This window comes from Eleutherodactylus coqui, chromosome 5 (genome assembly GCF_035609145.1).
Source record: "Eleutherodactylus coqui strain aEleCoq1 chromosome 5, aEleCoq1.hap1, whole genome shotgun sequence".
Classification (NCBI taxonomy): domain Eukaryota; kingdom Metazoa; phylum Chordata; class Amphibia; order Anura; family Eleutherodactylidae; genus Eleutherodactylus; species Eleutherodactylus coqui.
The window spans coordinates 202,147,399-202,172,481 of record NC_089841.1 but is presented as its reverse complement, the minus strand read 5'-3'; the positions used below and the strand labels follow the sequence as shown (position 1 = coordinate 202,172,481).

Sequence of the window (25,083 nt, the reverse complement as noted above, 5' to 3'; positions counted from 1 at the left end):
CCCGCTCCTGAGCATGTGTCATTGTAGTGGAGTGAGGAGGCTGGGAGGAAGGAGGAGCAGCAGACAGAGGATTCGGATTTGCAGCAGTGGACGGCGCAGAACTGTGGCTGGACGATAGGTTGCTCGAAGCACTTTCTGCCATCCAGGACAGGACCTGCTCACACTGCTCATTATCTAATAAAGGTCTCCCACGTGGACCCATTAATTGGGCGATGAATGTGGGGACGCCAGAAACGTGCCTCTCTCCTAATCGCGCAGCAGTCGGCTGCGACACACCTGGATCAGGAGCTCGGCCTGTGCCCACACCCTCACTTGGCCCTCCGCGTCCTCGGCCGCGTCCTCTAGGCCTACCCCTACCCCTCAGCATGCTGTATTACCAATGATTTTATTTCACAGGCAGGAAATAAATTGGCGCAAGCCTGCAGGCCAAATATAATTTTTTAACTTTTTTTAAAAAGGAAAGGCCCACTGCCTCTAGTGAATGAATAATAAGTTTAATAACTGTGTTGCGGCCCTGCAAAAGTGTCTCAGAACTTTACTGTTGCAGAGTTATTAACTGTGGCAGAGCAGGTATTTCCCAGGCAGGAAAGAAATTGGCGCAAGGCTGCACTCAACCGTAGCTGGTTGCGTCTGATTTTTGTACGTTCTCCACGCAGCACACACGTACACAGAGCCCTTAGGACTGACAGAGGCAGGGCAAATATACTTTTTTCCTTTTTGTTTTAAAGGAAAGGCCCACTGTGCCTATTCAATGACTAATATAACTGTGTTGCGGCCCTGCAAAAGTGTCACAGAACTTTACTGTTGCAGAGTTATTAACTGTGGCAGAGCAGGTATTTCCCAGGCAGGAAAGAAATTGGCGCAAGGCTGCACTCAACCGTAGCTGGTTGCGTCTGATTTTTTTTACGTTCTCCACACAGCACACACGTACACAGAGCCCTTAGGACTGACAGAGGGAGGACAAATATACTTTTTTCCCTTTTGTTTAAAAGGAAAGGCCCACTGTGCCTATTCAATGACTAATATAACTGTGTTGCGGCCCTGCAAAAGTGTCACAGAACTTTACTGTTGCAGAGTTATTAACTGTGGCAGAGCAGGTATTTCCCAGGCAGGAAAGAAATTGGCGCAAGGCTGCACTCAACCGTAGCTGGTTGCGTCTGATTTTTTTACGTTCTCCACGCAGCACACACGTACACAGAGCCCTTAGGACTGACAGAGGCAGGGCAAATATATTTTTTTCCCTTTTGTTTAAAAGGAAAGGCCCACTGTGCCTATTCAATGACTAATAACTGTGTTGTGGCCCTGCCTACACAATTCTGTGCCTGTAGTATCAATGCAGGGTGCAATGCTCTGCACCGCCGATTTTGAGAAAAAAAAAAAAAAGCAACACAGCTAACAGCAGCCTGCACAGTACTCCACACAGTTAAATGTGGCCCTAGAAAGGACCGTTGAGGTTCTTGAAGGCTACACTCACTCCTAACACTCTCCCTGCCTAAGCACCACTTCTGTCCCTAATGCCGGGTGCAATGCTCTGCACTGTCGATTTTGAGAAGAAAAAAAAATTTCTCCACTGCTAACAGCAGCCTGCACACACGTAGATGTGGCCCTAAGAAGGACCGTTGGGGTTCTTGAAGCCTACACTCACTACAAACACTCTCCCTACAGCAACTCCAATAGAACAGCACTGTCCCTCAGCTAACTCACAAGGCATGTGTGGCGAGCCGCGGGAGGGGCCGACTTTTATACTCGGGTGACATCTGATCGCCCCAGCCACTCACAGCAGGGGGGTGGTATAGGGCTTGAACGTCACAGGGGGAAGTTGTAATGCCTTCCCTGTCTTTTAATTGGCCAGAAAAGCGCGCTAACGACTCAGAGAGGAAACTGAAAGTAACCCGAACACCGCGTGGTGCTCGTTACGAGTAACGAGCATCACGAACACGCTAATATTCGCCCGAGCATCAAGCTCGGACGAGTACGTTCGCTCATCTCTACAGACATAGATTTCATTCTTATGTTATTGTTATTTAAGCCTGCTATAAAGACTTCACACTATTCCTTTTCTCCATACGATCCATAGTATGATCACGTTGACTTTTTATCGCCTCCAAAATAAAATGTGATTGGTGTGCAAATCAAGAGGAAACATAGGTAGCTTCCCACCACCCTAAAAATAATTTCTCACATTATATGGCACACAGGGTGTGCCCAATGCAGTGAAAAAAAACATGTAATTGAAAAAACATTGTGGCAAGAACAAAATCAAGCAAGTAGATAAAGCAATTCTAAAGAAAATATTCTACAGCCTGGAAAGAAAATATTCTACAGCCTGAATACCTAGATTGTATGTTATGTTGCTGTGCAATGATTCAACATCTATGCTTGCCAAAAAAAACTGTGTTAGTGACTGGGATCTCATGGATATGAGTATTTGTGTCAATAGTAGAGATGAGCGAACACCAAAATGTTCGGGTGTTCGTTATTCGTAACGAACTTCCCGTGATGCTCGAGGGTTCGTTTCGAACAACGAACCCCATTGAAGTCAATGGGCGACCAGAACATTTTTGTATTTCGCCGATGCTCGCTAAGGTTTTCATGTGTGAAAATCTGGGCAATTCAGGAAAGTGATGGGAATGACACAGTGACGGATAGGGCAGGCGAGGGGCTACATGTTGGGCTGCATCCTAAGTTCACAGGTCCCACTATTAAGCCACAATAGCGGCAAGAGTGGGCCCCCCCCCCCTCCCAACAACTTTTACTTCTGAAAAGCGCTCATTAGCATGGCATACCTTTGCTAAGCACCACACTACCTCCAACAAAGCACAATCACTGCCTGCATGACACTCCGCTGCCACTTCTCCTGGGTTACATGCTGACCAACCGCCCCCCCTCCCCCCCACAGCGCACACCAAAGTGTCCCTGGGCAGCCTTCAGCTGCCCTCATGCCACACCACGCTCATATCTATTTAGAATTGCGTCTGCCATGACGAGGGACCGCAGGCACACACTGCAGAGGTTGGCACGGCTAGGCAGCGACCCTCTTTAAAAGTGGCGGAGCGATAGCCCACAATGCTGTACAGAAGCAATGAGAAATAGAATCCTGTGCCACCGCCATCAGAAGCTGCACACGTGGGCATAGCAATGGGGAACCTATGTGCCACACACTATTCATTCTGTCAAGGTGTCTGCATGCCCCAGTCAGACCGGGCTTTTTAATTCATAGACACAGGCAGGTACAACTCCCTATTGTGAAGTCCCTGTCGACCCACAGCATGGGTGGCTCCCTGGAACCCACCGGTGGTACACAGAAATATCCCATTGCATTGCCCAACACAGCTGAGGTAGTAATGTCGTGCTTAATGCAGGTGGGCTTCGGCCCACACTGCATGCCCCAGTCTGACTGGGGTTCTTTATAAGTGTACAGATGTAGTAAAAACTCCGTGTGCACCTACAGCATGGGTGGGTGCCAGGAAGCCACCGGCGGTACATAGAAATATCCCATTGCATTGCCCAACACAGCTGAGGTAGTAATGTTGTGCTTAACCCTTTCCAATCCAATTTGTATATGGTTTTCCTAGGGGGCTTACTCTTTTTCTGCCGTTATACAACGGCGCTATATGCTGGCTAAAGCCAGTACTGCATGAGCTGACACGTAGGATAGGCTCCGACAGCAGAGAGGCTGGCAATATACAGTAAGAGAACCCCGACGGACGTCTACCAACAACGGAGCTGTACAGCCTTAAACCCTAATGTCTTCACAGGTCACACAGTGGACTGGAAAGGGTTAATGCAGGTGGGTTTCGGCCCACACTGCATGCCCCAGTCAGACTGGGTTTCTTTATAAGTGGAAACAGATGCATTTATAATTCCCTGTGGACCCACTGCCTGGGTGGGTGCCAGGAAGCCACCGGCGGTACATAGAAATATCCCATTGCATTGCCCAACACAGCTGAGGTAGTAATGTTGTGCGTAATACAGGTGGGCTTCGGCCCACACTGCATGCCCCAGTCAGACTGGGGTTCTTTAGAAGTGTACAGATGTATTAAAAACTCCGTGTGCACCTACAGCATGGGTGGCTCCCTGGAACCCACCGGCGGTACACAAAAATATCCCATTGCATTGCCCAACACAGCTGAGGTAGTAATGTCGTGCTTAATGCAGGTGGGCTTCGGCCCACACTGCATGCCCCAGTCAGACTGGGGTTCTTTACAAGTGGACACATGTAGGTTAAACTCCCTGTGGACCCACTGCCTGGGTGGGTGCCAGGAAGCCACCGGCGGTACATAGAAATATCCCATTGCATTGCCCAACACAGCTGAGGTAGTAATGTTGTGCGTAATACAGGTGGGCTTCGGCCCACACTGCATGCCCCAGTCAGACTGGGGTTCTTTAGAAGTGTACAGATGTATTAAAAACTCCGTGTGCACCTACAGCATGGGTGGCTCCCTGGAACCCACCGGCGGTACACAAAAATATCCCATTGCATTGCCCAACACAGCTGAGGTTACGTCAGCTGTAATGCAGGTGGGCTAAAAATTAATTTGATTACACTGTAGGCGAGGGCCCACAAAAATTGCTGTATCAACAGTACTAATGTACATCCCAAAAATTGGCCATGGCCAGCCAAGAGGGCAGGTGAAACACATTAATCGCTTTGGTTAATGTGGCTTAAGTGGTAACTAGGCCTGGAGGCAGCCCAGTGTAACGAAAAATTGGTTCAAGTTAAAGTTCCAATGCTTTTAAGCGCATTGAAACTTTTAAAAATTGTTCTGAAAAATTATTTGAGTGAGCCTTGTGGCCCTAAGAAAAATTGCCCGTTCAGCGTGATTACGTGAGGTTTCAGGAGGAGGAGCAGGAGGAGGAGGAGGAATATTAGACACAGATTGATGAAGCAGAAATGTCCCCGTTTTGGATGGTGAGAGAGAACGTAGCTTCCATCCGCGGGTGCAGCCTACGTATTGCTTACGTATCGCTGCTGTCCGCTGGTGGAGAACAGAAGTCTGGGGAAATCCAGCCTTTGTTCATCTTGATGAGTGTTAGCCTGTCGGCACTGTCGGTTGACAAGCGGCTACGCTTATCTGTGATGATTCCCCCAGCCGCACTAAACACCCTTTCCGACAAGACGCTAGCCGCAGGACAAGCAAGCACCTCCAGGGCATACAGCGCGAGTTCAGGCCACGTGTCCAGCTTCGACACCCAGTAGTTGTAGGGGGCAGAGGCGTCACCAAGGATGGTCGTGCGATCCGCTACGTACTCCCTCACCATCCTTTTACAGTGCTCCCGCCGACTCAGCCGTGACTGGGGAGCGGTGACACAGTCTTGGTGGGGAGCCATAAAGCTGGCCAGGCCCTTAAAGACTGTTGCACTGCCTGGGATGTACATGCTGCTCGATCTACGCACATCCCCTGCTACCTTGCCCTCGGTACTGCGCCTTCTGCCACTAGCGCTGTCGGCTGGGAATTTTACCATCAGCTTGTCCGCAAGGGTCCTGTGGTATAGCAACACTCTCGAACCCCTTTCCTCTTCGGGAATCAGAGTGGGCAGGTTCTCCTTATACCGTGGATCGAGCAGTGTGTACACCCAGTAATCCGTCGTGGCCAGAATGCGTGCAACGCGAGGGTCACGAGAAAGGCATCCTAACATGAAGTCAGCCATGTGTGCCAGGGTACCAGTACGCAACACATGGCTGTCCTCACTAGGAAGATCACTTTCAGGATCCTCCTCCTCCTCCTCCTCCTCAGGCCATACACGCTGAAAGGATGACAGGCAATCAGCCGGTGTACCGTCAGCAGCGGCCCAAGCTGTCTCTTCCCCCTCCTCCTCATCCTCCTCATGCTCCTCCTCCTCCTCCTGTACGCGCTGAGAAATAGACAGGAGGGTGCCCTGACTATCCAGCGGCATACTGTCTTCCCCCGCCCCCGTTTCCGAGCGCAAAGCAGCTGCCTTTATGGTTTGCAGGGAATTTCTCAAGATGCATAGCAGAGGAATGGTGACGCTAATGATTGTAGCATCGCCGCTCACCACCTGGGTAGACTCCTCAAAATTACCAAGGACATGGCAGATGTCTGCCAACCAGGCCCACTCTTCTGAAAGGAATTGAGGAGGCTGACTCCCACTGCGCCGCCCATGTTGGAGTTGGTATTCGACTATAGCTCTCCGTTGTTCATAGAGCCTGGCCAACATGTGGAGCGTAGAGTTCCACCGTGTGGGCACGTCGCACAGCAGTCGGTGCACTGGCAGCTTAAAGTGATGTTGCAGGGTGCGCAGGGTGGCAGCGTCCGTGTGGGACTTGCAGAAATGTGCGCAGAGCCGGCGCGCCTTTACGAGCAGGTCTGACAAGCGTGGGTAGCTTTTCAGAAAGCGCTGAACCACTAAATTAAAGACGTGGGCCAGGCATGGCACGTGCGTGAGGCTGCCGAGCTGCAGAGCCGCCACCAGGTTACGGCCGTTGTCACACACGACCATGCCCGGTTGGAGGCTCAGCGGCGCAAGCCAGCGGTCGGTCTGCTGTGTCAGACCCTGCAGCAGTTCGTGGGCCGTGTGCCTCTTATCGCCTAAGCTGAGTAGTTTCAGCACGGCCTGCTGACGCTTGCCCACCGCTGTGCTGCCACACCGCGCGACACCGACTGCTGGCGACATGCTGCTGCTAACACATCTTGATTGTGAGACAGAGGAGGAGGAGGAGGAGGAGGGTGCTTTAGTGGAGGAAGCATACACCTCCGCAGATACCAGCACCGAGCTGGGGCCCGCAATTCTGGGGGTGGGTAGGACATGAGCGGTCCCAGGCTCTGACTCTGTCCCAGCCTCCACTAAATTCACCCAATGTGCCGTCAGGGAGATGTAGTGGCCCTGCCCGCCTGTGCTTGTCCACGTGTCCGTAGTTAAGTGGACCGTGGCAGTAACCGCGTTGGTGAGGGCGCGCACAATGTTGCGGGAGACGTGGTCGTGCAGGGCTGGGACGGCACATCGGGAAAAGTAGTGGCGACTGGGAACTGAGTAGCGCGGGGCCGCCGCCTCCATGATACTTTTGAAGGACTCCGTTTCCACAACCCTATACGGCAGCATCTCAAGGCTGATGAATTTTGCTATGCGGACGGTTAACGTTTGAGCGTGCGGGTGCGTGGCGGCGTACTTGCGCTTGAACACTTGCGCAAGCGACGGCTGAACGGTGCGCTGAACTACACTGCTGGATGGGGCCGAGGACAGCGGAGATGAGGGTGTGGGTGCAGGCCATGAGGCGGTAGTGCCTGTGTCCTGAGAGGGGGGTTGCATCTCAGTGGCAGGTTGGGGCACAGGGGGAGAGGCAGGGGTGCAAACCGGAGGCGGTGAACGGCCTTTGTCCCACCTTGCGGGGTGCTTGGCCATCATATGTCTGCGCATGGTGGTGGTGGTGAGGCTGTTGGTGTTGGCTCCCCGGCTGAGCTTTGCGCGACAAAGGTTGCACACCACTGTTCGTCGGTCGTCAGGCGTCTCTGTGAAAAACTGCCAGACCTTAGAGCACCTCGGCCTCCGCAGGGTGGCATGGCGCGAGGGGGCGCTTTGGGAAACACTTGGTGGATTATTCGGTCTGGCCCTGCCTCTACCCCTGGCCACTGCACTGCCTCTTGCAACCTGCCCTGCTGATGCCCTTGACTCCCCCTCTGAAGACCTGTCCTCCTGAGTAAGCGTTGCACACCAGGTGGGGTCAGTCACCTCATCGTCCTGCTGCTCTTCCTCCGAATCCTCTGTGCGCTGCTCCCTGGGATTTACTGCCCTTACTACTACCTCACTGCAAGACAACTGTGTCTGATCGTCATCGTCCTCCTCACCCACAGAAAGTTGTTGAGACAGTTGGCGGAAGTCCCCAGCCTCTTCCCCCGGACCCCGGGAACTTTCGAATGGTTGGGCATCAGTGACGATAAACTCCTCTGGTGGGAGAGGAACCGCTGCTGCCCAATCTAAGCAGGGGCCCGAGAACAGTTCCTGGGAGTGCTCCCGCTCCTGAGCAGGTGTTATTGTAGTGGAGTGAGGAGGCTGGGAGGAAGGAGGAGCAGCAGACAGAGGATTCGGATTGGCAGCAGTGGACGGCGCAGAACTGCGGGTAGACGATAGGTTGCTCGAAGCACTTTCTGCCATCCAGGACAGGACCTGCTCACACTGCTCATTTTCTAATAACCGTCTCCCGCGTGGACCCATTAATTGGGCGATGAATGTGGGGACGCCAGAAACGTGCCTCTCTCCTAATCGTGCAGCAGTCGGCTGCGACACACCTGGATCAGGAGCTTGGCCTGTGCCCACACCCTGACTTGGCCCTCCGCGTCCTCGGCCGCGTCCACGTCCTCTAGGCCTACCCCTACCCCTCAGCATGCTGTATTACCAGTGATTTGATTTCACAGGCAGGAAATAAATTGGCGCAAGACTGCAGGCCAAATATAATTTTTGCCCTTTTTGGAAAACGAAAGGCCCCACTGCCTCTAGTGAATGAATTATCTAAGTTTAATAACTGTGCTGTGTCCCTGCTTATGTGTCACAGAACGTGAGGGTAGCAGAGTTATTATAACTCTGGCAGAGCAGGTATTTTTTTTCCCAATTAAGGAAAGCAAATGGCGAAGCCAGCAGTAAAGCGTAGCTGGGTGCGTATGATTTAGCACTGTTCTTCACGCAGCTCACACGTCTCCACCACCCGTAAGGACGGACAGAGGCTGGACAAATAGATTTGTTTTCAGTTTTTTCCCACCAAAAGGCAGCACTGCGTATATTCTATGAACATGAGAAGTTTAATAACTGTGCTGTGTCCCTGCTTATGTGTCACAGAACGTGAGGGTAGCAGAGTTATTAAAACTCTGGCAGAGCAGGTATTTTTTTTCCCAATTAAGGAAAGCAAATGGCGAAGCCAGCAGTAAAGCGTAGCTGGGTGCGTATGATTTAGCACTGTTCTTCACGCAGCTCACACGTCTCCACCGCCCGTAAGGACGGACAGAGGCTGGACAAATAGATTTGTTTTCAGTTTTTTCCCACCAAAAGGCAGCACTGCGTATATTCTATGAACATGAGAAGTTTAATAACTGTGCTGTGTCCCTGCTTATGTGTCACAGAACGTGAGGGTAGCAGAGTTATTATAACTCTGGCAGAGCAGGTATTTTTTTTCCCAATTAAGGAAAGCAAATGGCGAAGCCAGCAGTAAAGCGTAGCTGGGTGCGTATGATTTAGCACTGTTCTTCACGCAGCTCACACGTCTCCACCGCCCGTAAGGACGGACAGAGGCTGGACAAATAGATTTGTTTTCAGTTTTTTCCCACCAAAAGGCAGCACTGCGTATATTCTATGAATAATAACTGTGTTGTGGCCCTGCCTATACAATTCTTTCCCTGCAGTATCAATGGAGGGTGGAATGCTCTGCAGAGGCGATTTTGAGAAGCCCAAAAAAAATGCAGCACAGCTAACAGCAGCCTGGACAGTACTGCACACGGATAAATATGGCCCTAGAAAGGACCGTTGAGGTTCTTGAAGGCTACACTCACTCCTAACACTCTCCCTGCCTATGCAGCACTTCTGTCCCTAATGCCAGGTGCAACGGTCTGCAGAGGCGATTTTGAGAAGAAAAAAAAATGCCACTGCTAACAGCAGCCAACACACAGCTATCAGTGGCCCTAATAAGGACCTTTGGGGGGTCTTGAAGCCTACACTAACTACCAATTCTTTCCCTACAGCAGCTCCGGTATAAACAGCACTGTCCCTCATCTAACTCACACCGCATCTGAGGCGAGCCGCGGGAGGGGCCGACTTTTATATTAGGCGAACACCTGATCTCGCCAGCCACTCACAGCAGGGGGGTGGTATAGGGCTTAAACGTTGCAGGGGGAAGTTGTAATGCCTTCCCTGTCTTTCAATTGGCCAGAAAAGCGGGCTAACGTCTCAGGGAAGGAAGTGAAAGTAACCAGAACACCGCATGGTGTTCGTTACGAATAACGAACATCCCGAACACCCTAATATTCGCACGAATATCAAGCTCGGACGAACGCGTTCGCTCATCTCTAGTCAATAGTAAAAAGCATGAAAATGAATGGAAAAAAAGTGCAAGAATTTTATCAATGAAAATACTGGCATTTTGGGAAATATTGTTAATGCCCCACACTATGGGTCTACTTAGAATGGGTATTGGTTTCCCGTGCAATTTGGGAAGGATGCATAAAGTTGCAATTGCAGGATTTGAATTATACATAAACTTCACTTCATCCTTTGAGATTATTCACCTTTCTTCTCTCGTCTTGTGCAGGCCAGGCTTCTCTTCAGCACCAGACATCACAACACGTCGTCCTGGTACTTACCGGTGTCAGGAGGACATGTGAGGAAGCATGTGAAGCTGAAAAGGCAGTAGGTCTGCAGAGCAGGAGTCATGTTGAATAAAACTATCCTCATCACTAATAATTTGTCTCAATCATATATTTTGGCCACATGGAATGGCCCTTCTAACATGATGTGGATGGAAGCTTTGGTAATGGAAAATGACCCTTTTTCAACACTACTGGAACATTCAAAAGCTGAATTTGAGTATCACTAAATTTGAAGGTGAATCTCATGCTTACAGTATTGGTCTCATTTTTTTGCAAGTTGTACCCGTATTATTCAGTGGTACCATTTCATTTATCATATAATGCATTGAACAACTTTTAAAAACTTATTTTGATATGTTTATGTTAAAAATGGGGAAGGTTTTTTTTTAACCTAATTTTTTTGTAATAATTATAAAATCTTTATTGAACTTATTCCACCCTTCTTTATTCCTTGTAGGAGACTTGAACTTGCCATAATTTGCTTGTACAACATATTTCCTTGCAGGGGTTACAGAGGTATTCCCATCCCTCTATCAAGCTATTTAAATACCACACATCTAAATAGTTAGTGCTTCCGATTGGAATTATGTCTGATACTGGCTGCAGCACTGTCAACTGTGTTCATACATGTAGCCTTTTTGCTGCTGGATGTGAATAGCGAAATGGCGCCTACCCTCACTCCCCCCCCCCCCCCAAAAAAAAAGTGTATAGACAATTATCCCTAAACTAATAATCCAATAAAACAATTACAATATACTATCTCTCTCACTCTGTGTGTGTGTGTATATATATATTATATATACATACACAAACTCCTTTTTAGTATTAACCCTTTGCAATCCAATTTTGGATTCAGGGTTTCCTAGGGGGCTTTCTCTTTCTGCCATTATACAATGGCGCCATCTGCTGGCTAGAGCCAGTACTGTGGTATGTGACATGCTGGAGAGGCCCCCGACAACAGAACGGCCAGTAATCTACAGTAAGAATACCCTGCTGGATGTTTTCTGACATCAGAGCTGTACAGCCTTCAATCAGAATGTCTTTAGACGTCAGACAGTGGATTGGAAAGGGTTAATGACTACAATTTTTATATATATATATATATATATATATATATATATATATATATATATATAAATTGTAGTCATTAATACTAAAAAGGAGTTTATTACATAATACTGTGCCAGAACCGAGCTCAGTACATAAATATAGGACCAGAACCAAGCTCAGTGCATAAATACAGCCCTAGACCCAAGATCAATAAAAGGATAAACTGTAAAGTCAAATCAGACCCTGTTATTTAAGTTTTTACTTCCTAATACAATCTGAACAATGGTAAAATATGATGGGAGTTGCCAGTTCACAAACAAAAATGCTACTACCCATCATCACTCTACAGCCCATACAGTGACTACATGACTGAGCGGAGGAAGCCTGTGGCAGAATTAAGAATGATATTGTCACTCATACACAATGTCATCTCTAATTAGCATTGTGATTTTCTTCTCCATTCAGTTCAGACCAACATGACAACTTCTTTTGAACACAACTTGTCTCTTCAGAGGTTGCCACGCAGATGTCTTTGCTTCTTTATATCCATAATTCCTACATTAAGATAAACTTTTAATAGTGTCACACATGGTTTCCACTAAACACTGTATAACAGCGCAACTCATAGTTCCCTCCGAGTAATGTATTACAGGCCGCACTGTCCTCCTGTACTGAACAATGACACACACTGTCCCTCTGTAGTAAATAAGGAGCTCACTGTCTCCCTACGCTTATAAGGAGTTGTACTGTCCCCTGTAGTAATAAATAGCCATACAGAGGCATGACAAGGGCCTCCAGATTTGCCATTTATGGTGGTCGATGAGGCCTTGCCATAGAGAAGGTTTCATAGGCCAGTGTAAGTCACAGCAATGCTGAACTATTGTAGTGTATTATAGGAACAATTGTTTCTAATGAAATCCAAGCCCCCTAGTGTGACAAAAATAAGTGAAGTGTAATAAAGGTGGTCAAATATAAAAAAGCCAAAACCCACTGCTTCCACCCCCATTGCTACACAAAAAAGAAATCACAAATTTAGTATTATCGCGTTTGTAATGATGAATTTAAAAAAGTTAGCACATTATTTAACCTGCATGGTTACTGGTGTGAACGCTTTTAAAAATCTAGCCAAAAGGGCTTGCTCACACGGCGACAAAGTCACGCGATTTTGTAGCGTTGCTACAATGCTACGAATCGCATGTATGAGAAGCCCATGCTTTTCCATGGGTTCTCTCACACATGCAATATTTTGTAGAATGCGACAACCTGACACAAAAACCTCACGGGTCCGGCGATATGCACGCGACTCGTGAGGTTTTGTAGCCCACGTTTCCCTATGGAGCCTTCCTCTCTGTTCCATCACTGTGATACAACTTTGGTGCGATGCAACTATGACAGAAGAAAAATCCCACTGTCAAAGCGTAAACTAGGTCCTAGCTGCAAAAAAAAAAATACACATACATCACCTTAGACGGCCGGGTCCCGGCACTGACCTTCTTCTGTTCTGGCCGGGAATTGAAAAATCCACGCCTTCTGGAAGCACTGGCTGTGATTGGCTAATCCTTAGCCAATCACAGCCAGCGCTCAATAAATGTGCTGGGACCCAGGGAGAAGCAGCGGCCGGGCTGACAGCATGTCTAAGGTGATGTATGTGTGTTTTTTTTCTCTTCTTCATCTACAGCTTATCTTTGGGGTAGGGCTTATATTTCAAGCCTCCCCTGAAAACACTCGCATGTGATGCTACAAAATCGCGGTATTGCCACGGGAAGACGCAGTAATATCGCACGGACCAGCGATGCAATATCACTGCGATTTTTGTGATACCGTGTCGCCCGTGTGAACGAGACCAAATACATAATTCTACATATGTCTCTTCACAAAAAAAGAAGAAAAATAGAAAGTCATTGAAAACCCATATGAATCACCAAATGATACGATTAAAAAGCACAATTTGTCCTGCAAAAAAAAGGACCCTTACACTACACCACTGGCGTAAAAAAGAGAATCGTTGGGATCATTGAATGCAGCAATACAAAAAGATATTGTTTTTAATGTGAAAAAGTAGCAAAACCTTTAATAGTTATTCTGTACATTGAACGTCATGCAAAGAAAAAAACAAGACAAAATGCCAGAATTGCAGATTTTGTTAATCTTGCTTCTAGAAAAAAATGTGATAAGAAGTAATCAAAATGTTATATGTTCCCAAGAATGGGATCAATAAAGACTAGAGCTCATCACGGAAAAATAAGCCTAGATCTCCATCAATGGAAAAATGAAAACTTTATGGCTCTTGGAATGCAGCAGCACAAAAGCAAATCTTTTATTTTTTTCCAAGTGTTTCTTAGTACACAAAAACAGAAAAAGCTGCAGCATTTCATAAAACACACACTTAGAGGTTTTACTCTGAGCTGAGCTGCAAGTCAAAAAGGCGGGCCACCCTGGCTTCTCCCCACCCCTGTCATTAAGACTGACAGCTCCTTTCCCTGCTTGTGTATAGGGAGAGAGCTGTCAGTCAACGTGAAGTGGGCAGGGAGAAGCCAGCGTGCTTTGACTTAAGTGCTCCTTTCCGAGTTCCGTAGTTTGGACAACATGAACCTGGTGACAGGTTCTCTTTAAAGTATAATCTCAGTAATGCTGCATTCAGACAGTGCTTCAGTTTATGTTGTGCCTAGAGATGAGCAAGCATAGTCGCTAAGGGCAATTACTCGAGCGAGCATTGTCCTTAGCGAGTACATGCCAGCTCGGAAGAAAAGATTCTGGTGCCGGCGGTGGGCGAGGAGCTGCGGGGGGGGGGGGGGGGACGGAGGGGAGATCTCTCTCTCCCCCCTGCTTACTCCCGCAAGTTGCCGGCACCCAAATCTTTTCTTCCGAGCGGGCAGGTACTCGCTAAGGACAATGCTTGCTTGAGTAATTGCCTTTAGCGAGTATGCTCGCTCATCTCTAGTTGTGCCTTTTTAGTTCCGGGATTCCATCTGAATATCTGAAAACTGAGATCAAAGATGCAAATAATTTGACCCGGTTTCCTTTTGTTTCCGTCATTTTTGGAGAACACACTAACGTAGTTGGTTATGCTATTGCGTCCTCCAAAAATGACGGAATTGAACGTAAACCATGTCAAAATGTGACTAATGTTTGAGCCTCTAGTTTCTATTTGGTCAATTAAAGTCAATGGTTCCATTCAGTCTTCCATCTGAATGCCGTTTTGGCTATTCAGATGGAACCCTGGGAAGGATAGGCACATAGCACACCAAAATGATGCTTGAATGCAGTCTAAAAACTACACCTACAGCACCAGTACTTGAAGTGGAAAATAAATCTAGTATTTGGCAGTACATTGAGGTCTACACAATATATTTGTGTCAGTGAGAGTGTTATGAATGTTCTCAGAGCAAACAGTATGTTCAAGAGCTATTGATAGTCATTCATGGCTCATGAAGCAATGTTTGTCTTCCCCACCTTTATTTAGACCATACAATCCGCATGTATTTTAAAGTCAACGACTACATTCCATAGTTAAAGCAAACAAAAAGACCTAAGAAATACATGTCTCTTGGCAGAAGTTACAATTTCACAGAAGCTCTTAAAAGCGTCTATTAAAGCATTTTGCACACTTACAATTTTTCTATATAGTTTTCGTTTTTTTCACTAGAAGTGCAGCAACAAATGTCACTTAGCACAATTATATTGCAATAACAACATACACATAAGGTCTATGTAAAATCTCATAAAGCAGCTCAAAATCCCACCAGAATAACCATACTGTACATAATTTACATGTCACAAATAGAGATGAGCAAACTTTTTAAAAGTTTGGTTCAGCTAATTTTGTAAAAGAAATTTTGGTTTGGTCCTACTTAGAGATGAGCGAACGTACTCAGTAAGGGCGATTTCGCAATCGAGCACCGCGATTTTCGAGTACTTCACTACTCGGGTGAAAAATACTCGGGGGCGCTGTGGGTGAGCAGGGGGGTTGCAGAGGGGAGTGGGGGGGGGGGGAGAGGGAGAGAGAGAGAGCTCCCACCTGTTCCGCGCTGCTACCCCCCACTCCCCTCTGCAACCCCCCGCCCCACAGCGCCCCCGAGTACTTTTCACTCGAGTAGTGAAATACTCGAAAATCGCGGTGCTCGATTGCGAAATCGCCCTTACCGAGTACGTTCGCTCATCTCTAGTCCTACTTAAATCGAATCGATCGGGACATTTGTGGTAGTGGTGGTGGCTGTTCAATGGATGTAGCTTAGGGGTTGCTTTGCAGTGTTGGAGTCCAAAGTTCGACTCTGACTGAGGACAGTATGGAATTTGCATGTTCTCTTTGTGTTTCTTCTTCTTGTTTTTCTCCTCCTTGAGAGAAGGAAAAAAAGAAGTGTGGTGGCTCAAAGGTTAGTGCTGTTGCCTTGCAGTGCTGGAGACCAATGTGCAAATCTCTCTGAGGACATAATCTGTATGGTGCTTGTATGTTCTTTGCGTTTGCTCTCCTAGTTGGGGGAAGGAAAGAGAAATGTGGTGGCTCAGTCATTAGCACTGTTACCTTGCAGTGCTGAAGTCCTAGGTTCACATCTGACTGAGGACAACATCAGCATGGCGTTTTTCAAAGTACTTATAAGGTGAGATTTGTATCTAGGACCCCAGCACTGCAAGGCAGCAGTGCTAACCACTAGGCCACATCTATTGAACCATCATCATCACTCCTCCACCCCCCACCACTCTTACAAAGTGTTTAGTACTTATTTTAGTGGTTTCTATTAACTTACTTCCGGGTTCAGCAAAAACGAACAGCCTGAAGTTTAGGTTCTCGCTGAAACTAATTTTTAGCAAAGCTCAACCCAAATTCGGGTTCTATAGGTTTGATTCGCTTATCTCTAGTCACAAACTGCATAATTCAGATGTAGAGATGGGAGAAAGCCACCGCCAGACACCTCTAGCTGAAATATATTTCTTGAGAACAAAATTAATTCGGCAGCTGAATTCCAAGTCCCGATTCTTATTGCCTCCAACAACTTGGAGGAAAGTCGGAGGTCGCCATAAAAATTAGATGATCAGCTGGTCCATCCTGCGGAAGTCAGTGGGTTCCAGTGCTCTTTCCTTGTATCATACTCTAACTAAAGTCCCTTTTACGGGCATGATCATCATGCAAATCGCTCATTACATTGAGTGGTTTGCACGATAATTGCGCAGTGAAAAAACATTCAGTGATAAATCACTGATCGGATCATTCACGAAGACCTAAAAATTATGATTGGTCTGCTGTTGCATCCTTGCGTGTAAACAGGCCGTCATTAATCTATGCCCATCTCTCTACACAGGAGCGATCATTGCTGGGACAGCTGTTAGCTACTGAAGTGCTCACCAACTGTCCTGTGTAAAAGGAGCTTTATTCTTCAGGTATAACTTACGGTTTAGCATATTATTAAGAATGGAACTACCACAGTCATTTCGTTAAAATGAAGCTCATTTACAGCCCCCATGTTATCTTAAAGTACTTTAGGAAGCAATGATTGTAATGCACCAGCAAGGCTTGTGTTTCAAGTTAGTGTACCATGGTAACTACAAGTAATTGCTTCCTCCTGAACCTATAATTACAAACACTGTAGACATAATTAGCCAAACCTCCTTCTCCCTCTTTTACTGTGGAAAAATTGACTGCTGAAAAGATCAAGTAGCAAATGAAGAAATGGCACATTAAAAAAAAGTTTAATTGTTGCTCTTACGAACACTTCTGCCTCTGTCGAATGATCTTGTAATGCCTTTATGCAGACCTGAGGGCAGCCTCATATGACGAGGGGCAACCACAGTATCAATATTTTACAGGTAAGGCCGCCTGTAGACGGGCGGAAATTCCGCAACGAGATTTCCCGCCGCTGGAAGCCTGCATTAACAAACGCAATCCTATGTAGACGGCCGCGGTTTGGCCGCGCGAAATCTCACGCGGCAAACAAACCGTAGCATGCTTTATTTCTGTGTGGGGCTCGCAGAGCCCCGCACAGAAACGTCACTCACCCGCCGCTGGCTCCGGTCTGCGCATGCGACGGCTGCCCGGCAGCCGGCACATGAAAGATCCGGAGCTGCGGGGCGCTGGTGAGTACGCGCTGCTCTCTGCAGGCGCTCGGGTCGGGTCCCGCGGCGAGAATTCTCGCTGCCGGATCCGACCCGGCCGTCTGCAGGCGGCCTTAACCTATGTTTCACATAAAAGTAGCAACAATAATAAAAACAAAAGCTTAGGGATTGAACCAAAAAACACTTTTCTCACCAACCTTACTACTGAGACCCCCACGAATCCTGAGAATAGCAGCTCTGATAAGCCACATGGCTGACTGGAGCCCTTAACCTTTTAAATCCCCCGATGTTCGGAGGTCCTATACAGCCCCTGGCAATGAAGTCGCAGGGAGCGGTGTGGGTGTGATGGTAGCTGGGAGACTTCTGAAAGGCCCCAGGGCTGTCATGGCAGAATGCCTATCAAGCCATGCCAGTGCGGTGGCTTGATAGAATGCCTGTCCGATCGCAGTATAATGTACTGCCATAGCAAAAAGTCGTATGTATTCCAAAATGGTACCAACGTAAACTACAGGACATCCTGCAAAAAAAAGAGCCCTCGTACAACTATGCAGACGGAAAAATAAGAACGTTATTGCGGTCAGGAAATGGCTGCAGAAAATAATTTGAAAAAAATAAATATCTTTGAAAAAAAAAATAAAAGTAATACAGCAAAAAAACCAAAACAATATATTTGGTATTGTAGTATTCAGACTGACTCATAAAAAAAGTTATCACGTCATCTTTGTTGCAGTTTGTGGCCTGTAGAAACAAGATGCACCCAAACACGGCAGAATTTTGTTTTTGTTTTTCATTTTACTCCACTTAGAATTTTTTTTAAGTTTTTCAGTACATTATATGGTACATTAAATAGCACCATTGAAAAATACAACTCCCCCGGCAAAACACAGCCCTCATACAGCGGTGGCGATGGATAAATAAAGGAGTTGCGATTTTTTAAAAAGGATGGCGGGGGGAGAGGTCATGACCTTAAGGGGTTAAGGACCAATCGACCAAGCGCGATAAATATACGGTGCTTGGTCCTGGGCTTTAATCCCAAAAGTACGGCGCAGGATTAAAGCTCCTGCAATCAAGCAGGAGCAGGTCGAGTCTTCGGCTGTCAGACACAGCTGAGAACTCAGGGAAGGGCCAAATATGATTGAAATTACAAAAGGCAATGTTTTTGATTTCCAGCGAATTACCGTGTATCACATGAGCATATAGTGCACGCGTAATATACTGTAATCTAATGCTCGTGTGAGCCCGGCCTAAAGCTTTCCCCTTTGTATCCAGACCTTACAGGCTATGGTAGTGTTTCCCAACACCAGTCCTCAAGGTACCCCAACAGGTCATATTTTCTAGATTTCCTCAATTTAGGGAGGTTTCACACCTGCATTTGATCTTCCAGCCAGAGGTTCCATCACAGATCCGGCTCAAAATACTGGAAGAAAAAGCACCACATGCAGCACTTTTTCTTCTGTCCCAAAGATGGCCAGGTGGGTTGAAAGCAGACAGACCCATTTATAGTCAATTGTCCCTAAACAGAGCAGGAAAGCGGAATCCCCAACGCAGGTCTGAAACCACGTTTTCACAGGTGATGTAATTATTGTCATTGTCACAGGTGTTCTTACTATAGGACATCCTGAAAACATGACCTGTTGGGGTACCTTGAGGACTGGAGTTGGGAAAAACTGGGCTAGGGCTACATGGCGACTTTAGCCATGACCCCAAAGATTGCTGTGTAGCCTTGCGACCTCGGCATCTAACTGATGTCAATGTGGGTCACGGCACGTCTCGCGACTAAGGCTTTATTCACACGGGCGCTGCGACTTTCAGCCTCCTGCATCACGGCTGAATATTGCATGGACCAGTCTCTCGTTTTCTCACCCATTCAGGCAGCCGGACTGCGGTGTATATATGCCGCAGCCTGGAATACAGTCGGCTGGTGGCAGAGAGTTCAGCTCTCCTAAACTTCCTCCCCCTCTCCACCACTTGCCGGCTGCCGACAAAGGGACAGGAGCTTAGCATTGCTAGTTTTGCTAAACTCCCTTCCCCTCTGCCTGCCAGCGGCTCCCATCGGCTAATCATGGTCAAAAGAAAGGAAAGCCCTATCTTTTCCAGCCGCGTGTAAAAGTGGCCGGCGCAATCAGCACCGTATGTGCTATTTTTCCAGGGCGGACAATTTTACGCGCTGCATAATTGCCCATCTGAACAAATGCATGACAATGGAATACTTCAGATGGGCGAGATTTTTGGCGACCATTTTATCGTGAAAAATCGCTGTGATAAAGCGCTCGTGTGAATAAGGCTTTACCGTGATCTGCTGATTGTGAGACATCCAACAGGGGATTTCTTGCAATCAGAGGGTCTTGGCAACCTGCATGCCAATCCACGACTGCGTTGACTTCACATAGATTGCCCTTTTACCCCTACAGTCACTTGAGCCCCAGCAGTCCTGCTGTAGATGATCTGCCTCAGTGTAAGGTTACAGATGTGGCAATGACCAGGACTTGTAGAACTCATTACACATACAGGCTGGGATGACTCTAGAAGGGGCTTCCTGCACGCGGGCTGTATTTACACACCTGGCCGCAGGTGAGCTGCGGTTGTTCACTTGTCTGCCTCACACCCGGCGCTGCGGCTGCAAGTGACACCAGGCAGAGGTGAGAGAGGTTCGGGCGGCGGGAAGGTGGCGCGAAGCCCCACAGGAGAGACGGGAGGAGGTAAAGAGGGAGGAGCTGCCGGCCAAGGTGAGGCGTCTCATTACACCGGAGCGAGCATGGTGCGGCCGGGGGCGAGCCACGCTGGCTGACAGGTAGCGCTCCATGCGAGACCCGGGAGGAAGCCGGAGAGGACTGCGGCGCCATGGTGGAAGAGCTCTTCTGTAAGCTGGTCTCCGTTATTATCAAGTGTCGGGACTGTGAGGAGAGGTAAGCAGCCGTCACACACCTGTGCCCAGTGGCCGTCTCGTCTACACACCTGTGCCCAGTGGCCGTCCGTCACACACCTGTGCCCAGTGGCCGTCCGTCACACACCTGTGCCCAGTGGCCGTCCGTCACACACCTGTGCCCAGTGGCCGTCCGTCACACACCTGTGCCCAGTGGCCGGCCGTCACACACCTGAGCTACCCGCCTGGTTCAGCCGTTGTCCGTCGCGCCCCCGAGCCCTCTGGCCGTCCGTCCGTCGCGCCCCCGAGCCCTCTGGCCGTCCGTCCGTCGCGCCCCCGAGCCCTCTGGCCGTCCGTCCGTCGCGCCCCCGAGCCCTCTGGCCGTCCGTCCGTCGCGCCCCCGAGCCCTCTGGCCGTCCGTCCGTCGCGCCCCCGAGCCCTCTGGCCGTCCGTCCGTCGCGCCCCCGAGCCCTCTGGCCGTCCGTTCCGTCGCGCCCCCGAGCCCTCTGGCCGTCCGTCCGTCGCGCCCCCGAGCCCCCATCACTGCACTCATACAGGCATCAGCATCCCAACAGGCTTCGTGCTACAGTGGAGCATATGAGGAATCTATAGCAGATATAACACACAGGCCTGGTGACACCCCCCCAACACTAAAGGCCCATTTAGACACAACGATTATCATTCAAAAGATGTAACTCAAGCGACTTTTGAGCAATAGTCGTTGTGTCATTTGCAGCCCAAGATGATCGCTCAAGATGAGCGATCACCTTGCGCTGCCAGCGGAGGATGCAGAAGACAAACGGGGTGTCCCTGCTTGTCTTCTGCATCCAGCTGCTCCCCGGTTGTTATACAGCCGAGCGCTCAGAGCGGAGGATGCAGAAGACAAGCGGGGTGTCCCCATTGTTATACAGCCGAGCGCTCCGTGCCAGGTATGGAGAACAGAGCTGGACTGCTGTGTTCTTCATGCCCGACCTGTCATCAGGGAGCGGGATACAGCTGAAACAATGGTATTGTTTCAATAGAACGGTCGCATTGTGTTATACTGAAATGCTGCTAAGGAGTGTGGGGGGGGGGGGACTTGTTATTTGTAGCGCTTTCAGGTAACTTTATTAATATCTGACCCACGGGCAGCAAGAACCTGGTCACAAGGTCAGGATCAAAGTTGTTTGATCCCTTCAATTGATGGGGTGAAATCTGGTGTGGGTTTTAATGCAGATTTATCCGCTCCAGAACATCCGATGCAAGTTTGCCATGTCTGAATTTGCCTGATCCGCACCCCACCAAAAAAATACCTAAGATTCTAGAAGACATCCTTTTATAATGTGGCAGGCTTAGATGCAGTGGTTTATCTTTAGTGTATAATGTACTCAAATACTGACTCTATACAGTGATGGTGATTACATTCAGCTCCAGCGATCACAGGTGATGTTGTTTCTGTTTGCAGCCATTCATATTTGGGATTTCTTCTCTCTGGGTCCAGATTGCCATTGAGATTTCTTCTATGACTCTTCTCTGCACACCCTCCCTATCCAGCTTCTGTAGACCCAAATCAACTTTTCAGTGCCCCTAAGACCTCATGGCCATGGGTGGATCAGAATCCGACCCTGCTTACCTGTCCGAATCTCCTTTTTTCTGTACTCCGGATGTGTGCGGAAGTGCCGGCTGGCACACTGTCTTCCGATACCGAGCGTGGTCATGGAACAGGTGTGCAGCATGGTGCCATCACTCCTCCATCAGCTTCGGCTCTCGCTGTACTCCAAGGACTGTAGACGTCATGCTGTGCACCTGTTCCACGATCGCATCGGGCATCGGAATACAGTGTGAGCACATTAATAAGCTCACTACTCTTCCTGTGGCCTCGGGCCCGGGGTTGGCTGCCCCAAATGTCCGTTATAATCCCTCATTGATCCCTGTAGTGTAGATGTACCCTAAGAGGTTAGCTGACTGTATTAAAACATTTGCTATTGCTTTTAAATCTTCTGTCATTATTTTATTTTTTCCGTTAGTTCTGCTACTAGATTTTAACTTTTTTATTTATTTTTTGCTTGATTGTATGTCTACTGAAGCATTTAGTGCATTACTATTTGTCTTCAAATGTTGGGGCATATTGAAAAGTCATAAATTATTGCATATGCTGTAAGCTAAAACCTTTGGCCTTTTTATGCTGACAAGTGGGCCAAGTTCCTTTTTTGCCTAGCCTGCTATCAGATTTCCCACAATTTATACCAGAAAGCCTTGTAGATTTCAGCCTTGGTGCAAAGACGGCCTGAAAGATGTGCCAAATACATTACGAGGCTTCTGCTGTACTGCATGGCAGCGCCATCTTTACGTAGACTGGCATTTCATACACTGGTCTAAGAATATATTAACTCCTTAGTGACGAAGCATGTTTGCGCCTTAATGACAAACTAATTTTTCCGTTTTTTTTTTTTTTTTAAATCGCTGCATTCCAGAAGCTATAACTTTATAATGTATCCATCGACCTAGCCATATGGGGACTTGTTCTTTTTGTGGGACAAGTTTGTATTGTTTTTTCTAATGGCATTATTTTGGGTTCTCATGTATTGTATATTATGAGCCCACTATGTTAAGGCAACAGAAATACAGTCCTAAGCTTTCGCTTATGACCTGAAGGTTGCAAGTTCAATCTCTGAATGGTGCAGGTAGCCAACTCAGGGCTCCTACCCACTTGCGTTTTTTTTTCTTAACGCGAATGTCAATGGGACTTTCTAATGTTAAAAACACATTGCAAGTTTGTGCTTTGCGATTTTTGTGCAATGCGTTTGAGTCTCTCCCCTCCTGGTAGGGCCGCTTGCACTTCCCTGTCTTTGCATCTAGCAGGGGCTCGTATGACTCACTGTTATGTAGACTGTTCCCTCCACTCCGTACTCAATTCTGTACCCTTTTGGTACTTCTCCTCCTCACTCCAGCAGCATTACTTCTGCTGCACACCTCCTCTCATTCACCTCCCAAACACACTCCTCAACAACTCTTCTCTAACTCCTCCTTAACTTCCTATTCCTTTTCCCACACTTTCTCTCTAACCACATCCTGCCTCTTCTCTCCCTCCCCCCGCCCGTACCAATAAGGGATTTCTATGGCAGCAGCCAATCCGGAGCAAGCTGCTACCAGCCAGAATAACTTAAGCCTGTGGAGAAGTGGAGAGACGGGGTCTCTCCTCTGAACGATACCTTCTATGTCTCCACAGGAGCACATAGCCAGGTGTTACAGGACTAAAGATTGTGTGGCTATCCTGTAGGACCCTCCGGGCCAGTACACTGGCACCTGGCTTCTTGTATAGCACTGTAAAAAGGCACATGCATTGGAAGGAAGCCTGTTTGTGTCCATCATTAAGAGAAAACCTATGGGTGATCACTTATGGGTTAATAGAGGTTTGGTCAAGGCTCTGTAGACCACTTGAGTTCTGCCAAATCAAACTCCTCAGAGTATGGTTTTATAGACCCTACTTCTTTCACAGTGCACAGTCCTGCTGTAACAGGGAAATACCATCTAAAACTGTTGCCATAAAGCATACAGTCGTCTAAAATGTCTGTGTAAGCTGTGGCAGAACATTAACGTTCACTCGAAATTAGTAGGCATAGCCCAAATTTTGAATAGCCCCATGCTACTGTTTCCCCTCCACTAAATGGTACAATAAGCACTATGCATTCAAGTAGGTAGCTTTCTCTGATCTGCAAAACCCTGACTTTGTGCTTTGGGCTGCCATACAGATAGACATGGCAGCACCAACATGGAAGTTTGATGGGCAACATCTGTAGTGCAGACTGCCAGCTGTCTTTCAGCTGCACTTTTTGTTACTTGTGTGACGTGGCTCCTGCCATTCATGGTGAATGGCAACGACTCTATGCAATTAGCCTAGCCGTGCCAAATCATAACTCAGCGCGACTCATCAGCTGAGTATCGCGCTAATACAGCACGTGTTTAACACATCTACATATGAAGAATAGAGATGAGCGAACATACTCGTTAAAAGCGATTTCGCAATCGAGCATCGCTATTTTCGAGTACCTAACTACTCGGGTGAAAAGATTCGGGGGGTGAGTGGGGGGTTCCCCACTGCTACCGCTCCACCACATCACCCCCCCCCCCCCCCGAATCTTTTCACCCGAGTAGCCAGGTACTTGAAAAAAGCGATGCTCAATTGCGAAATCGCCCTTAACGAGTACATTCGCTCATCTCTAGATATGAATAAAACAAACATAAAATGAAATCCTATGGCATGATAACACAGCCATTGTTAAGATGCTAACAGCACTAAAGACAAACAAAATAGAGGACATTTGAGGGATAAAATCCCACAGGAATATTAATAATATTTATAATATTTTAATAAATAGAACAGAGCAATACCCTGCAAGAATAATAGTGAGGATAAACAATCCCCAATGAGCAGACACAGCCATATGCAGATTTCAGCTGTTAGCCCGGCCTTGACCCTAAGTACGGTCAGGTAATTGTACTACTCATGGCCGCACATTTGCGCTGGCAATTATGCGCAGTACACTTTTTAGAAATGTAATTTCCCGCACCATCTCTTAACAATGACGTACATACGCACAGCCATAGGGAACAGGCTCTGTTGTGGACATCTGGGGTAAAATAGAACATGCTGCGTTCTATGTTTCCATGAGCAGATGACCCAATTTCAACACCCCAATGTGAGCATAACTGTGTAACTCAATGCATTTGATTGAATTGCGTATTACAGCGGATCAGACGCTCGCGGAATCCACAATTAGAATCCGGTCGTGTGAGACTGACCTTGGTGTAGCCTCACAAGAGTGTATTTGC

At 47.8% G+C, this 25,083-nt stretch overlaps 1 protein-coding gene across 1 annotated transcript in view; it reads left to right on the top strand.

The window, feature by feature from the left end:
• The first annotated feature begins 20,164 nt into the window (after nt 1–20,164).
• LOC136628286 (spindle assembly abnormal protein 6 homolog) overlaps nt 20,165–25,083 on the top strand; it is a 44,003-nt gene continuing 39,084 nt past the window's right edge. The window contains exon 1 of the mRNA XM_066604065.1: nt 20,165–20,314. Within this exon, the coding sequence (XP_066460162.1) occupies nt 20,250–20,314 (65 nt within the window). The 5' untranslated portion in view covers nt 20,165–20,249. The remainder of the gene's footprint in view (nt 20,315–25,083) is intronic.